At 64.6% G+C, this 13,751-nt stretch overlaps 5 protein-coding genes across 5 annotated transcripts; 3 read left to right on the forward strand and 2 right to left on the reverse strand.

The window, feature by feature from the left end:
- Positions 1 to 98: 98 nt before the first annotated feature.
- Positions 99 to 4,616, forward strand: JCM10292_000089 (uncharacterized protein; the record flags this gene model as incomplete). The annotated part of the gene is made up of 21 exons (XM_076647195.1): positions 99 to 273; positions 451 to 530; positions 586 to 641; positions 698 to 733; positions 789 to 948; positions 1,012 to 1,067; positions 1,134 to 1,225; positions 1,289 to 1,449; positions 1,506 to 1,752; positions 1,815 to 2,051; positions 2,111 to 2,225; positions 2,282 to 2,637; positions 2,705 to 3,253; positions 3,307 to 3,413; positions 3,469 to 3,540; positions 3,599 to 3,743; positions 3,804 to 3,877; positions 3,939 to 4,013; positions 4,072 to 4,158; positions 4,211 to 4,285; positions 4,353 to 4,616. 21 exons carry the CDS (start codon positions 99 to 101, stop codon positions 4,614 to 4,616), a joined length of 3,219 nt encoding a protein of 1,072 aa, XP_076507122.1.
- Positions 4,617 to 4,796: 180 nt separating this feature from the next.
- JCM10292_000090 (uncharacterized protein) lies at positions 4,797 to 5,992 on the reverse strand (the record flags this gene model as incomplete). Its single annotated transcript, XM_076647196.1, has 2 exons — positions 4,797 to 5,766; positions 5,829 to 5,992. The coding sequence occupies 2 exons, from the start codon at positions 5,990 to 5,992 to the stop codon at positions 4,797 to 4,799; spliced, it is 1,134 nt and encodes a 377-aa protein (XP_076507123.1).
- A 495-nt stretch (positions 5,993 to 6,487) lies between these two features.
- On the reverse strand, positions 6,488 to 9,862 carry JCM10292_000091 (ADP-ribosylation factor GTPase-activating family protein; the record flags this gene model as incomplete). The annotated part of the gene is made up of 5 exons (XM_076647197.1): positions 6,488 to 6,605; positions 6,666 to 6,774; positions 6,829 to 7,787; positions 7,852 to 8,969; positions 9,041 to 9,862. 5 exons carry the CDS (start codon positions 9,860 to 9,862, stop codon positions 6,488 to 6,490), a joined length of 3,126 nt encoding a protein of 1,041 aa, XP_076507124.1.
- A 553-nt stretch (positions 9,863 to 10,415) lies between these two features.
- On the forward strand, positions 10,416 to 11,536 carry XPT1 (xanthine phosphoribosyltransferase; the record flags this gene model as incomplete). The annotated part of the gene is made up of 7 exons (XM_076647198.1): positions 10,416 to 10,543; positions 10,605 to 10,622; positions 10,706 to 10,946; positions 11,051 to 11,186; positions 11,248 to 11,337; positions 11,401 to 11,419; positions 11,485 to 11,536. The coding sequence occupies 7 exons, from the start codon at positions 10,416 to 10,418 to the stop codon at positions 11,534 to 11,536; spliced, it is 684 nt and encodes a 227-aa protein (XP_076507125.1).
- An 848-nt stretch (positions 11,537 to 12,384) lies between these two features.
- On the forward strand, positions 12,385 to 13,578 carry MRS4 (Fe(2+) transporter; the record flags this gene model as incomplete). Its single annotated transcript, XM_076647199.1, has 5 exons — positions 12,385 to 12,513; positions 12,590 to 12,869; positions 12,929 to 13,100; positions 13,165 to 13,436; positions 13,499 to 13,578. The coding sequence occupies 5 exons, from the start codon at positions 12,385 to 12,387 to the stop codon at positions 13,576 to 13,578; spliced, it is 933 nt and encodes a 310-aa protein (XP_076507126.1).
- Between the last annotated feature and the right edge of the window lie 173 nt (positions 13,579 to 13,751).

Genomic DNA, 13,751 nt, shown 5'->3' on the forward strand with positions numbered 1-13,751 from the left:
GTCCTCTCTCCACGGCTCGGTACGCTTCGCCGTCACCGCTCGAGCGCCCATTGTTCCGCCCAAGCACCTCATTCGTTCCATTCCGACGCACTCACGCCATGGCTGCGCCGAACGATGCCATGGATGTCGACGCCGCACCAATCGCGATTCCGGCGGAAGTCGGCGACTTCAAGCTCGTCGTGCAGGACGAGCTCGAATTCGCCAAGGGCGTCCGGATTGCGAAGTGGCAGTCGCAGTCGACTGGGCTCAAGGTGGTGTGGTGCGGCAACGAAAGTGCGTTGCCTCGTCTCATCTGTCCGACTCTCGCGACGCCAGCAGTCGTCTCTGCGACCGTGCTAGACCTGTCAACGGCAATCACTACGAGATTGCTAGACGCTGGGAGGCTGACCTCGCCTGCTGCGCACCACTTTTATCTTCTCCGTCTGCCACCTGCACATGCATAATCCGCAGGTCCGCTCGTGCAGGGCTACTTTTCGGTTGTGACCGAGATCTTCGACGACACGGGTCGCCCGCATACGCTGGAGCACCTTGTGAGGCCGGTTTCTTGGCCTCTTCCGCCGTAAAAGCTGACCTTCTTTTCGGCAGGTCTTCCTGGGCAGCGAAAAGTACCCGTACAAGGGCATCCTCGACACCATCGCAAAGTGCGTGTCGGACACGCTTGCACCGGGTTTAAAGACTGACGAGGCTGCACCATCAGCCGGAGCTTTGCAGAAGGCACGAACGCATGGACGGCGTATGTTCCGCGCTTTCTCCTGCCTCTGACGCGCTGCTCAGCTCTCATCCTGTAGCACGACCGACACGACCTACACGATCGCGACTGCCGGAGAGGAGGGCTTCCTCGGTATCCTACCCGTCTACCTCGACCACGTTCTTTACCCGACTCTGACGAGCAGCGGTTTCGTCACCGAGGTGCACAACATTAACGGCAAGGGCGAGGACAGTGGTGTTGTGCGTTGTTCTGGTCTGCTTGACTGCCTGCGCAGCAGAGCTGACACGCTACCGATGCTGCAGGTCTACGCGGAGATGAGCGGCCGCGAGAACGGCAGTGGGGACCTGATGGCGCTGCGGTGCGTTCCTTTGGAGGAACGTGAGTGCTGAGATTTCGAGTTGTGAGCTGACGCTGTCTTCTGCAGGCAACAACGGGCACTCTACTCCAAGGAGAACGGGCTGAGGAGCGAGACGGGCGGTTTGATGGAGGCACTCCGCGTGCTCAAGGTCGAAGAGAGTGCGTTGTGCCGCCATGACATCATGCGAGATTCGCATACTGATGTCTCGTCAATGTTCGCAGTCCGCGATTACCACGCCTCGCGCTACGTGCCGCAGAACATTACGCTCATCGTCAACGGCCGCTCGCTCAATCCGACCAACCTCCTCAACACGATTACCGAGAAGGTCATCCCTTCAATCGCCAAGCACGGACAGGCAAACGGTCCGCATCCACAGGGCTGGGTACGTCCTCGTCCCGCCTCGCTCGTGTCACTTCGTCTGACTTTCAGCTGTCGCAGACCCGCCCCTTTGTCGAGTCGAGCACGGCCAAGCACCCTCCTCAGTTGCCGAAGGACCGCACTGAGATCGTCGAATTCCCCGAGAAGAACGAGGAGGTTGGCGAGCTCATGATCAGCTGGATCGGTGTCGCCCACAACGACTTCTTGACCGACCTCGCGCTCGAGCTCCTCGGCGTCTACCTGACCGACTCGGCTGTCTCGCCGCTGTCCAAGGAGTTCATCGAAGTTGACGAGCCTTCCTGCACCGGTGCGTTGAAGATCGCCCCACGCTCTATAAGTACGTTGTGCTGAATGAAACGCTTCTCGCAGACATCACATTCTACGCCTCGTCCGACCACCCTTCGGTCATCACCGCCTACCTCTCCTCGGTTCCCTTTGCCGAGCTCGACACCCTCTCGACTCGCTTCCGCGACGCGCTCAGCCGCGTTGCGAAGGACGGCATCGACATGGACCGCATGAAGAGCCTCCTTCTCCGTCAGAAGCTCCAGCTCTACGAGTCGATGGAGACGGACGCGAGCGAGGTCATCAGCCAGGTTGTTGTCACTGGTGCGCGACCCAAACTAAGTCCTCTTCGATTGCGTCTTGATGAGCCTGTTGCGCTGCAGACGGCATCTGGGGTGCTGCGAACGGCTCCGACCTCAAGGAGTCGCTCAAGGTTGATTCGCTTTACGAGACCCTCGGCGGCTGGTCCGCTGCCCAGTGGGGCGACTTGCTCAAGAAGTGCGTGTGTTGGCGTCGGCTCGTTTGATCCTCATCCTGACAAACCTGAACTTCAGGTTCCATGTAGATGCACCCGCGCTCACCGTCGTGGGCAAGCCCTCGGCCGCGCTTGCGAAGAAGATCAAGGAGGATGCCAAGGCGCTCATCGAGGCCAACAAGGCGAAGTATGGCCCCGAAGGTCTCGCCAAGCTGCAGAAGGAGATCGAGGAGGCGCAGGCCGAGAACGACAAGCCTGTCCCGTCCGAGATCATCCGCCAATTCGACGTGCCTGACGTGGCAGGTATCGAGTGGATTGGGGTGCAGACGGCGCGCAGCGGCGGCGTTGCGCAGGACGCTGCGAAGCCGAAGAATCGCGCGCAGGAGCATGTCGATGCCGATGGTGCCGAACTCCCGCTCTTCGTGCAGTTCGACCGTGAGTCCGCCGCTGGCTTCTTCCGCTCGTCTTCCGCTCGTCTTCCTGACTCGAGTACCCTGCCCAGACATCGACTCGGCCTTCATCCAGATCGCCATTGTCCTCTTCCCCGAGGCGGTCCCGGGCTTCGATGCGGCCGAGCTTCGTGCTCTCCTTCCCGTCTTCATGGACGCCTTCTTCACCCTTCCGGTAACGCGCGCCGATGGCACCCAGCTCTCGTACGAGGAGGTCGTCAAGCAGCTCGATGCCGAAACCCTCTCGTACTCGATCAACGTGAACTCGCCGCTACAGGAGGGCGTCACCCTCCGTATGAAGGTGCCCAAGGAGAAGTACGAGGTTGCGATCGCCTGGCTGAGAGACCTGCTCTACGGCTCGACCTTCACGACGGAGCGGCTCAAGATTTCGGCGACCAAGGCGCTTCAGGGCATCCCCGCCGAGAAGCGCGACGGGTTCGAAGTCTCGTATGCGACGTACCGCAAGCTTATCGCCGAGGAGACGAGCACTGCCCTCGCGCTCAACTTGCTCAACCGTGCCGAGTTCCTCCCGGCGTTCCTCGAGCGCGTCAAGGAGGACCCCGAGGGCACGCTCAGGCGTTTCGAGGCGTTCCGTCAGGGCTGTGCGTTGCTGGTTGTCTGGCGGCCCGTGCTCCGCTGATCATCACAATTGCAGTGACCGATCCGCGCGCTATCCGCGTGCATGTCAAGGGTGACATCCTGAGTCTGCCGAAGCCGTCGTCGTCGTGGCTTGAGCACTTCAAGCGCATCGAGCCGTTCCCGGTGCGTCGCTCTGGAACATCTCTAGAGGGCGTGGCTTATTGTTGCTCGCGTGCAGAAGGAGAAGCTCGTCCCTGTCAAGCGGAGCAAGGATGTCATGGGCCCGCTCGGTCGCAACCCGGCCAAGAAGGTGCCAACATTTATCAGCTTGCGATTACACATGACGACTGACGCCCTTCGCTCTTCAGCTCGTCATCACTGGCATCTCGTCGATCGAGAGCTGCTTCGCCTATCATATCGCGACCGGTCCCGCTTCGCGCACGCACGAGGACCAGGCTGCGCTCACGGTCGCTCGTGCGGTGCTCAACGCCATGGAGGGCTTCCTGTGGAAGTGTGCGTTCTCGTTCCTGCGCTTGTCCCGACCTGCATTTCGCTGACGGGCCGTCCCCGCAGTCATTCGCGGTTCGGGTCTCGCTTACGGTGCGAGCATTGGTCAGGACCTCGAGAGCGGCCTGATCTACTACCGAGTGCGTGCGCACTAAGTTAGCGGCGCCGCCGACGTCCTGACATTCGTCCGCTCCCTCCCAGGTCTTCAAGTCGCCCGACTCGCACGCCGCCTTCCTCGCTGCGCGCGACCTGATCGATCAGCTCGTCGCCGGCAAGGTGCGCTCTCGTGCCCACATCTTTCGAAAAGCCCTCTGGCTGATCACGTCGCGTGCAGCTCGAGATCGACGATTTGACGATCGAGTCGGCGAAGAGCTCGCTTGCGTATCAAACGGCTGCGAAGGAGTCGACAATCAATGACGCGGTGTGTACAGTGTTCAGCCGTGCCCAGAATCTCACTGACTGGCGCATTGCAGGCAAACGCATCGTTCACCAACATGCTTCTCGGCCTGCCGCCCAACTTTGGCCGCAAGCATCTTGCCGACACCAAGGTCCGCCTCGCTTTCCTACGCTGCCCTCGTCTCACTTGAACGGGACTGACTGTCGACGCGCGTGCAGGACATTACGGCGTCCGACATTCTCCGCGTCATCAAGACGTGGATCGCGCCCATCTTCCGCCCCGAGTCGTCCATCGCCTCGATCGCGTCCGGCCTCGCCAAGATGGACGAGATCGCTTCCGGGTTCGAGAAGCTCGGCTACGAGGTCGAGAAGCGCACGTTCGACGACGCGGGCGAGGAGAGCGGGAGCGAGGACGGGAGCGGGTCGGAGTCGGGGAGCGAGACCGGAAGCGAGTCGGGGAGCGAGTCGGGCATGTCCGAGTAGGACGGCATTCGAGCCGCCTGTATGTAGACTTTCGCAAAGCCGCACTTCCCTCATTCGAGCTCACGGGGTCCGTCGCCTTCCTGCTGCGAGATTCTCTGGCCGGATGTGAATGTAGCTGCAATTCGGGTGAGGACATAATCCAGAGGAGTTCTAGCGCGGCAGAAAGAGGGTCTGGAGCTCTCAGGAGGAGGGCAGCTGGAATGGTAAGTCGAAGCTTCCGCTTGAGGACTGTGCGGAAAGTGTGCCGCCGCCATGCCGGTTCCGCTCCGCCCCGTTCGTGCGCTCTGCGAGTGGCATGGCGGGGCGAAGCGCTTTCTGCGGCGATGGAGGCTCGACGACGGTTGACTTGCGTTTGCGGGATTGGTGGATCGTGGTCAACGTGCGATCCTCGCTCGGGCGCTGCACGCCTCCCCCAGCCTCGAGTGTTTGGCCGACCTCGCTTGCATGGCTTCCCTGCCCCGTGTGCTCGGAGGTGCCCTGCGACGTGCTGGGCAGCGACGAGAGCGACGACGATCGCGTCGGCGCCTGGCGGTTGTCGCGGTGATCGTCGTCTCGCTCGACCAGCGGCACGATCGTCACGCCACCGTCGCCGAACAGGTCTTCCGAGGTGGGAGGTTGCACTTGGATGGCTGGGATCGGCACTGAAGTCGGCGGGCGGGCGGTCGAAGGCGGATTGAGAAGGTCGCGCAGGGTCGAGTGAAGCGGAGCACCGGCGGGAGCGCTTGTTCCGAGCGCAACGGCATCCGAAGCAGACTCCGGGGTCACTGATGAGAAGGGTGCGCTCGGAGGGATGACCGGAATCAGCGGGCTGAGCTGACGGTGTGGGGGACGAGGCGAACGAGGCGAAAACGGCTGCGGCTGCTCTTGCAGGGTAACGACTGCCGGCTGCGCGACTGGGGCCAGTTCGCCACTGGAAACGCCGACAGGACGACTGCGCGCAAATGAAAGTGCGCCCGACGCGTCGTCGAGCGGCACCACGCCTATGGAAGGCGCTCCCGCTTCAATCCTCGCCTCGCCCGCACACGATGCGCAGACGGCGGCCACGGTCGTGATGTGCACCGGAAAGCTTGTCGCCGGCCGTGGGGACGGCACTGGCGCAGCGGACTCGAGCAACGTCGGGACAGAGGGGGGGACGACGCCGTCGCGCTCGCTGCGGAGGCAAAGGACTGAGATGAGAGGGAGTGACTTTCACCGGGATTGAAGTCCACGCACTCGATCTCGTTGATCCACTCGTGCGCCCAGTGCCAGAGGAGCGCAGGCAGCCAGCGCCTCATGGACGCGGTCGAGTCGAGCGGGATGCGCAGGTCGCGGGCGAGGATGCGCGTGAAGGCGTCATGATCCGGTGACTGAAGCGTCGAGACCTTTGTGCGCGCCATCGAGGCGCACGAGGCGGTGGGCGGACGAAGCGAGGCGGAGTGGGGCGCAAGAGGAAGAGACACTCGCAGAAGAGGCGGGTGCAGACGGAAGCGCAAGCGTGGCAAGGGAGCGCGTGCGGCGAGGCTGCCTTCGCCACCGCAGCGGATGCCACAGGTGCTCGGCTGGGGGCAGAGCGCAGGCGCTGTGCCAACGAGACAGGAGTCGATGTCGAGCGAAGAGGTCTGAGCGGCGTGGACGCAAGGAGGTCCAACCCCAGCCACTTGCAGTGGGTAAGCAGCGTCGTTTCCGACGAGTGCGCCAGATGGCCGACTCGCTGGCTTCCACTGTGCTCGTCTGCAGCCATTCCGCTCGAGGTTGCACCGGACCGGGAGAGCTAACGACGGGCATCTAGACGCTTGCGTAAGATACGGAGGGCAGAACAACATGCGAGAGCGGCTACTACTGTACATCGCCCGATGGCGAGAGTGTCTATCGATGAAAGGTCGAAAGTCGAATTAGGCGGCGGTAGGTGCCGTGTCGGGTCGAATAAGCGACGACGTGGGCCCGCCCGTGTCGTCGCGGGCCGTCCAGCGCCGCTCAACGTACTTGTCTCTGATGAAGGGCGCGAGAGTGCTGCACGGTCCGTAGCGAGTCAACGGCGGGAAGCGCAACGCGAGGCAGAGGCACACGCACGAATCGGCGAGCTCGTTCACGGTGGTCGGAGGGAGGCGCGCCTCGAAGAACGCGTTCGAGCGAGCATTGCCGATCGCCTCCATGCGCTCGAGCTGCTCGTCACTCCAGTCTGCGCAGGCTGGCGTCAGCTCCGTCCGCATCGGCGACAAAGGTCCCGGCGCACCATCGAGTTCGATACTCCGGACTTTGCTGACATGCGTCCCGAGCGAGCGGTGCACGCCCGCGCACTGAATGCACAGCGTCACGCCAAGCGAGTAGCTCGCCCACCGCGGCTCGGGCGCGCGGCAGTCGGCGCAGCGCGCATTGTCCCACTCGGGCGCGGACCGCTGCGCAACGGCGTTGATCCGCTGCGCATTGCGGTACTTGGCTTCTTCGGGCGAGATGGCGGCGGCGGCAGCGGGAGGCGGCGCATCGGACGAGCCGACGTTCGTAAAGGTCGAAAACTCGGACCCGCTCGCCCACCGCCGCACTGCGTCCGAGATGGCCCGGTCCTGCGCCGACAAGCTGGTCCCCTCCTCGCTCATCCCGGCGCCATAGTCGGGCGCGGCGGTAAACTCGCCGCAATTCGACGATGGGCTGCGTGAGCGGCTGTCGCCCGCACTCTCGGACGGCGCGCGCCCCAGTCCCAGGTCCGGCGACGATTTGCTCGCTGCTGCGACAGCCGGATTCGACGGGAAGGGGATGCCCAGGCCATTGAGTTGCGGACGTGCGGCACCAGACGGCGGGGGCGGTGCATCGCTCTCCGAGAAGGCAAAGACGCCGCGGCGGGACGACGGCTCGAAGAAGGAGCGGTCGACGGGCGCGCCGGCTCGGAACGACGCAGTGCCGTCGTCGCCGATGAGGAGGGACGGGACGGGCGGGGTGGACGAGTGCGCCTGGAAGGACCGGTGCTTGTCCTTCTTGCTGCTCGCTGTCGGTGCAGGCGCAGCGCTCGTCGACGCCTTGCACGAATGCGCTGCGGAGGCGGAAGCGCGACGCGAGAGGAAGGGCGGGAAGCGGGATTTGGGCGAGTTGGGAGGGTCGGGGGTTTCGCTGGAGTGCGCAGCGTTGAGCTCACCGAAGGGAGATGGAGCGATCGAGCCTTGTAGATGAGCCGCGTCGCGATGGCGGACAGAAGAAGTGCTATAGCGCAGAAGCAAGGGTGAGCTACTCGTTTCTGCAAGCGGGAAGAGACCGCAAGACGTACCCGTTGAGCAAGCTCTCGACACTGCGCTGTATCGCCGTGACCCACTCCTGACACTCCTTCTCGCCACTCGCCTGATACACCCTCCTCAAGCTCGGCGTGAGCACCTCGAAGACGAACCTGCGCTCGCCCGCCTGGCGACTGATCCTCGCCGTCGCGTACCGCAGGTCGATTGGCGCGCCGTGCACCTGCGTCACGTCGTCGCGGTCGTACTCGGTCAGGCGGCCCTCGGACAGCGTCACCCAGTAGCGGTGGTACCGCTGCCCATTGTCGCCTGCCTGCGTGTGCTTCTGCCCCGTCTCGGTCGCGAACAGATACCCCTCCTTTTTGCGCGACTGCGACGAGGCGCTCGTGAGCGCGCGAGGTGGAGCGTGATTGGTCTCTGGTTGCGGGGCGGGTGGGGCGAGGGAGGGAGGAGGCGGAACGGACGGGACAGGCGGCGGCGGAGAAGAGGACCGCAAGGGCGCGAGGACGTCCGCGATCGAGGCGGTCGAGGGCGAGGATGGAAGGAGCGAGGTGCCGGCAGCGCGGAAGAAGCCCTTGAGGCGCTCGCGCTTGCCGCTGCTCGACGGCGGGTCCTTCTCGTCGCTCTTGGCGACGCCGAGCCCAAAGTGCGGGAGCGAGGTGCGCCGCCGCCTCCGAGCGTTGTCTGTCGAGGGAGTTGCAGGAGGCGGTTCGGTGCCGTTGGTGTTCGTGCGGCTCAGGCCCGAGTGCCCGGACGCAGACGGCGTCGAGTGGCCGTCCTCGCTCGTACCTAGCAGTTCAGGCGACCTCGACCCGCCCACAGACACGGCGTCGGCGAGATAGGTCGGCAAGCCACCGACGTGGTACCAGCTGTCCTTGGAGCTCGCGCCTGAAGGGCGCTTCTTGGGCTTGGTGCCCTCGAGCGCAGCGAGCGAGTCATGTCGGTGCGTTTCGGCATCAAAGGCGGGCCGCGAGCCCTCGTGGAGGTCCGCCCATGCTCGGAGCCACGAGGCGACGGCGCGCTCTTCGGACTCGACGAGACCCTCGAGAAAGGAGAAGAAGTCGACGCGGACCTGACGGAAGGTCGCTAGTCGCTCCGCCTGCTTGGCGTCGAGCGAAGCCACCTTGCTGACGTCAGACTCGCCGCGTGCAAGGTACTGCAGCGAGGGCAGCCGCGGTCAGCACGAAGTGCATGCGGCCCCTGTGCATGAGAGAAGCGGAAGCGCACCTTTGCAAGCTCGTCGTAGTACTTCTTCGACTCGGCGTCAAAGGTCTTTCTCCGGTCCTCGACGCCCTTGATGCGCTCGACGGCGCCCTTGACCCGCTCGACGAGCTCCTTGCCCCGCTCGACTTCGCGCTGCACCTCGTCTCGTGCGCCCTCTCGCGCGCTCCGCAGTTCACGGTCGTACAGCCCGCCGAGAACGTCGCTCTGAATGGTCGAGCTCCCGAGCGAGAGGTCCTCGAGCGCCTCGTCGACCGCGCCGTGCGCAACCGCCGACGTCTGCAGCGCTGCGAGCTGCGCGTCGAGTGCGCGCTGGAGCTTCTTGAGCGCCGAGCGGAGGCTGGTTGCGCGGCGCTCGAGGGCGGCGAGGTGTGCGCGAAAGAGCGGGCCGTCCTCGAGGTCGAGCTGGGCGTCGGCGTCAGTGCTGCTGGCCGGTGTTGTGTGAGGAGGCGCAGCGGATGCGCCGGGTCCTCCGCGTCCTCCTGCGGCGGAGGCGGGCGGCGGGACCTGCATCTGCGGCAGCGCTGAGGTCGCGACGGTGCTCGTCTGGCCCTGCGTGGGCGTGTACGCGCTGTGAGACGCTAGCTCGTTGCGAGTCGGCGGGGCTGGCGGTAGCGCGGGTGCGCGCGGGAGGTGCGCGACGCGGACGGCTCTGGGCGAGGGCAGCGCGAGCGGTACGCCGCTCGTCGTCGCGAGCTTGTCAAAGACGGGCGTGCGCGGCGTTGGAGGGAGCGACAGCGAGGACGAGGGGGCGGTTCTCGCAGCCTCGTCGAGGTTGGTGCCGGCGAGCCGCACGTCGAGCGAGAGCGGGGAGCGGGCAGGGAGCATGCACTCGACAGCACGCCTGCCAGACGCAGCGGGGCGCACGCGAGCCGCGCGAGGCGAATGTTGTTGTCGCGGCCCGAAGTGGGGAGAAGTCGGGACGGCGGCGAGAGACGGCACAGCCCGCAGATGCGCTGTAGGAACTGGTGTAGACACTCTGAAGCATTCAAATTGTCCCACCTGCTCTCGTCCCGTCTGCACAAGGACCAGAGGCCGCGGGCTCGACGCCCGGATCCGAGCATCGTCGCCTCGTTCACGCGAAACAAGCTTGTTGCAAGACCAGACTGCCTGTGAAGTGCTCACCAGAATACTCCATCCGTGGACGACCCCGTCAGAGACGACGAGTCTGCGTCTCCCGGCTTCATCGCTTCGTCCCAAGCTCGAGCGCCTATCTCGCCCGCTGCTTCGCCTGCCTCTTCCTCCAGCGCGTTATCCAGCACCGCCAAAGCTAAAAGTGCGTGCGTCTTGCTCGCCTGTACGTCCGACAAAGCTCACCAGCGCCGCTCGCTTTCCCGCTCCTTCTCCTCGTCTCGTCCGCGCTGGCATCCCCACAACAGACATGGGCGGCTCTGCAGCAGTTCCTCACGAGGCCGACGGGCACCTCCGTGTCACGTACAACGACATCCACGTCACTATCGGCGCGTGCGCTGCTCGCATCAAGGCGGAGTTCGACCCCGACATCATGGTGTGCGTCCGCAGCGTACTTCTATCGGTGATGAGGCGCGCTGACACGTACATAAACATACAGGGCCATCGGCGGCGGCGGGTACGGCTCTCCTCGCGGTCGCCGCACCGCCTTCCCTCAATCTCTTGCTGTTCTGACCCGCTCTCCCGCCTCGTCCGCCGCAGCTTCTTCCCCGCCCGCGTCCTCCGCACCTTCCTCAAGCGCGTCTCGGGCGCCGACGGCAAGCGCCGCAACATCCCCATCCAGGCCATCGGCCTCTCGCTCTACGAGGAGGTCGGCGCGTTCGACGGCTCGAGCGGGCTCGCGCAGGAGGAGAAGCTCGGCAAGGAGGTCGTCCGTACCCAGTGGCTCGACTTTTCCACCCTCGGCAACCGCCCGCTGATCGGCAGGCGCATCCTCATCGTCGTGCGTCGGCTTTCGCTCCTCGCTTGGCAGTTCACGCGCATGCTTCTGCGCTGGCGATGCGTCGGTGTTGGTCTTGAGACCCGCGCTCATGCTCGATATCACAGGACGAGGTCGACGACTCGCGCACGACCCTCGGCTACGCCGTCGCCGAGCTCAAGAAGGACATCCAGGCTCAGTTTGACAAGCTCCCCGAGGACAAGAAGGCCGACTTCCCCGAAACCAAGCTCGCCATCTTTGTCGGTGCGTGCTTGCTCCCCCTCGTCAGTGCGCGGGGCAGGACTGACGAGGCGGAACGCTGCAGTGCACAACAAGCTGAAGGAGAAGCGTGCGACGATCCCGGACGATGTCGCGTACTTTGCGGGCGACGACATCGAGGACAAGTGGGTGGACTGTACGTTCATCTCCTCACAAGACATGGCAGGGGCATCTGGTCTGACCCTTCTTCCGGCCACAGACCCGTGGGAGCAGGAGGAGTGTGTTTGAAACCTCTGACTAATGTGCGCGTTTCTCGAGCTGACACACTGATTCTGTCCCGCAGCATTCTCCTGCACGACGCTGTCGCGCAGAAGCAGAAGGAGCTTGGCCTGTAGGAGCGGCTCACGTCCGACCTTTCGCATCTCCCTCGCGCCCTTCCTCCATCGTCGCATCCGTCCCCGGTCGCCCCCTCTTTTTCGTTAGACCCGTCATCTCGTGCCGTGTTATACTATCAGCATATCTCCAATCTTCTCTGCGGCGAGACTGAGCGCCAGCGCGTGGTCGGGCCGTGACCTCGGACTTTGCCTGGTTCCCCGAGACGTCGCTCCGAGCTCCTCGCCAGCTTCAATTGCCGCCTCTCCCCGCGCCCGCCCCTGTGCTGCTCCGCGAGCGTCAGTGCTCGCTCAAGTCGACGGCTCGAGTGCACCTGGTAAGCTACGGTCCTTCGCTCGTGCCTTCGGTGCAGAGCCGCGTCCTCGCCTCGGCGCCGTGAAAGTCGAGCGGCCAGATCCGCCCCTCCGCCGAGCTCCGGTCTTGCAGCAGACAGCGAGTTGGAGTCGCGTGTTCTGCTCATGGCTCGCACAGGTGTCCGCACCAGGCGAGGGACGGGCGGGATCGGGGCTGGCTGCTTTTCTGAGGGAACGTCGAGACACCGAGATCGCGCTCATCGCGGCGACTGCGGGCGGGCTGGGTGTACTCGGGGCTCTGTGCAGCTTGCGCGAGTGTGCGACTGACTCGGCGTTCCCGCGCGTGCAGTCCTCGCCCTCGTCCACCTCGCCAGCCGACTCGCTCGCATTCTCCGTCCGCCCGCCCCGACTTCGACCCCGTTCGCGCGTACTGCCTGTCCAGTGCGGTCCTCGACGCCTCGTACTCGCCCCCAGCTGCATATCCATATCGCCTGTCGCGGACTCCGCCTCGTCGGCTCGCTCCTCGCTCCTTTCCCCCCTCCCCACTTTCGCGCGCCATGGCTGAGATCATCGAAGAGGTCGACTACGAGGGCCTCAGCACCGACTCGATCGCGATCAACATGCTTGCGGGCTCGCTCGCCGGCATCTCGGAGCATGCCGTCATGTTCCCCGTCGACATGATCAAGGTGCGCCCTTGCTCTGCGACCTGTTCCCCTCGACTGCTTTCGTGCTGACCTTTGCTTCTCATTTGCGCGACGACAGACTCGCATGCAGGTCCTCACGACCTCGCCCACTGCAGCGTACGCGTCGATGTCGGAAGCCTTCACCCGCATCTCGACCACCGAGGGCACGCGGCGACTATGGCGCGGCGTCGCGTCCGTCATCCTCGGCGCCGGCCCCGCGCACGCCGTGTACTTTGGGAGCTACGAGCTGGCGAAGGAGCTCGCGGGCGGCAACACGGGCGGGTACTCGTTTGTGGCGACGGCGGGCGCGGGAGCGATCGCGACCATCACTTCGGATGCGTTGATGAACCCGTTCGACGGTGCGCTTCATCTCCACCTGCTCTGAAGTGAACACTTGACTGACCCCACCTGCGCCCAGTCGTCAAGCAGCGGATGCAGGCGCACGGGTCGCAGTTCCGTACGGTCGCCGAGACGTTCCGGACGGTGTACCGCACCGAGGGACTTGGCGCCTTCTACGTCTCGTACCCGACGACGCTCACGATGACGGTGCCATTCACGGCTGTCCAGTTCTCGACGTACGAGTTCATCAAGTGCGTTGCTCCCGCCGCCTCGAGGACCCGGCCTTCCCAGACTGACGCCCCTCGCTCGCCGCAGGGACAAGCTGAATCCCGCCAACACATACTCTCCCATGACGCACGTCACGGCAGGCGGCATCGCCGGTGCAGTCGCAGCCGCCGTGACGACGCCGCTCGACGTCTGCAAGACGCTGCTGCAAACGCGCGGCCTGTCGGACGACGCGCAGATCCGCAACGCGCGCGGCATGGGCGACGCGTTCCGAATCATCCACCAGCGACATGGGTTCGGCGGGTTCATGCGCGGGCTGACGCCGCGGGTGCTCACCAACGTGCCCAGCAACGCGTTGTGCTGTGCGTAAACTCCCTCCGGCTGTCCTCTCTCGAGCCGGCGCTGACACCCAAAACGCTCGCAGGGCTGTCGTACGAGGGTTTCCGGTTCTTCCTCAAGGGCGGGCACAACAAGCCTCCGCCGGTGTCGGCCGTCAACCCCTAGACCGCGCCCTCTCTGCCTTGCTCGTCGTCGTCGTTCGCTCGCATCCTTCTTGCGCGCCCCCCCTGTTCCCCTGTGTCGTCCCCCCCTTGCACGCATTGTCTCGATACCCGTTTAGTGTGCCAAAAGCAACCCCAGTTGGATCCCTGCAGCGGTGTGTCGAGCGAGAGCGTGAA

The sequence above is a fragment of the Rhodotorula paludigena genome (assembly GCF_050403205.1).
Source record: "Rhodotorula paludigena JCM10292 DNA, Rt_paludigena_JCM10292v1_ctg8, whole genome shotgun sequence".
NCBI classification, from domain to species: Eukaryota; Fungi; Basidiomycota; class Microbotryomycetes; order Sporidiobolales; family Sporidiobolaceae; genus Rhodotorula; species Rhodotorula paludigena.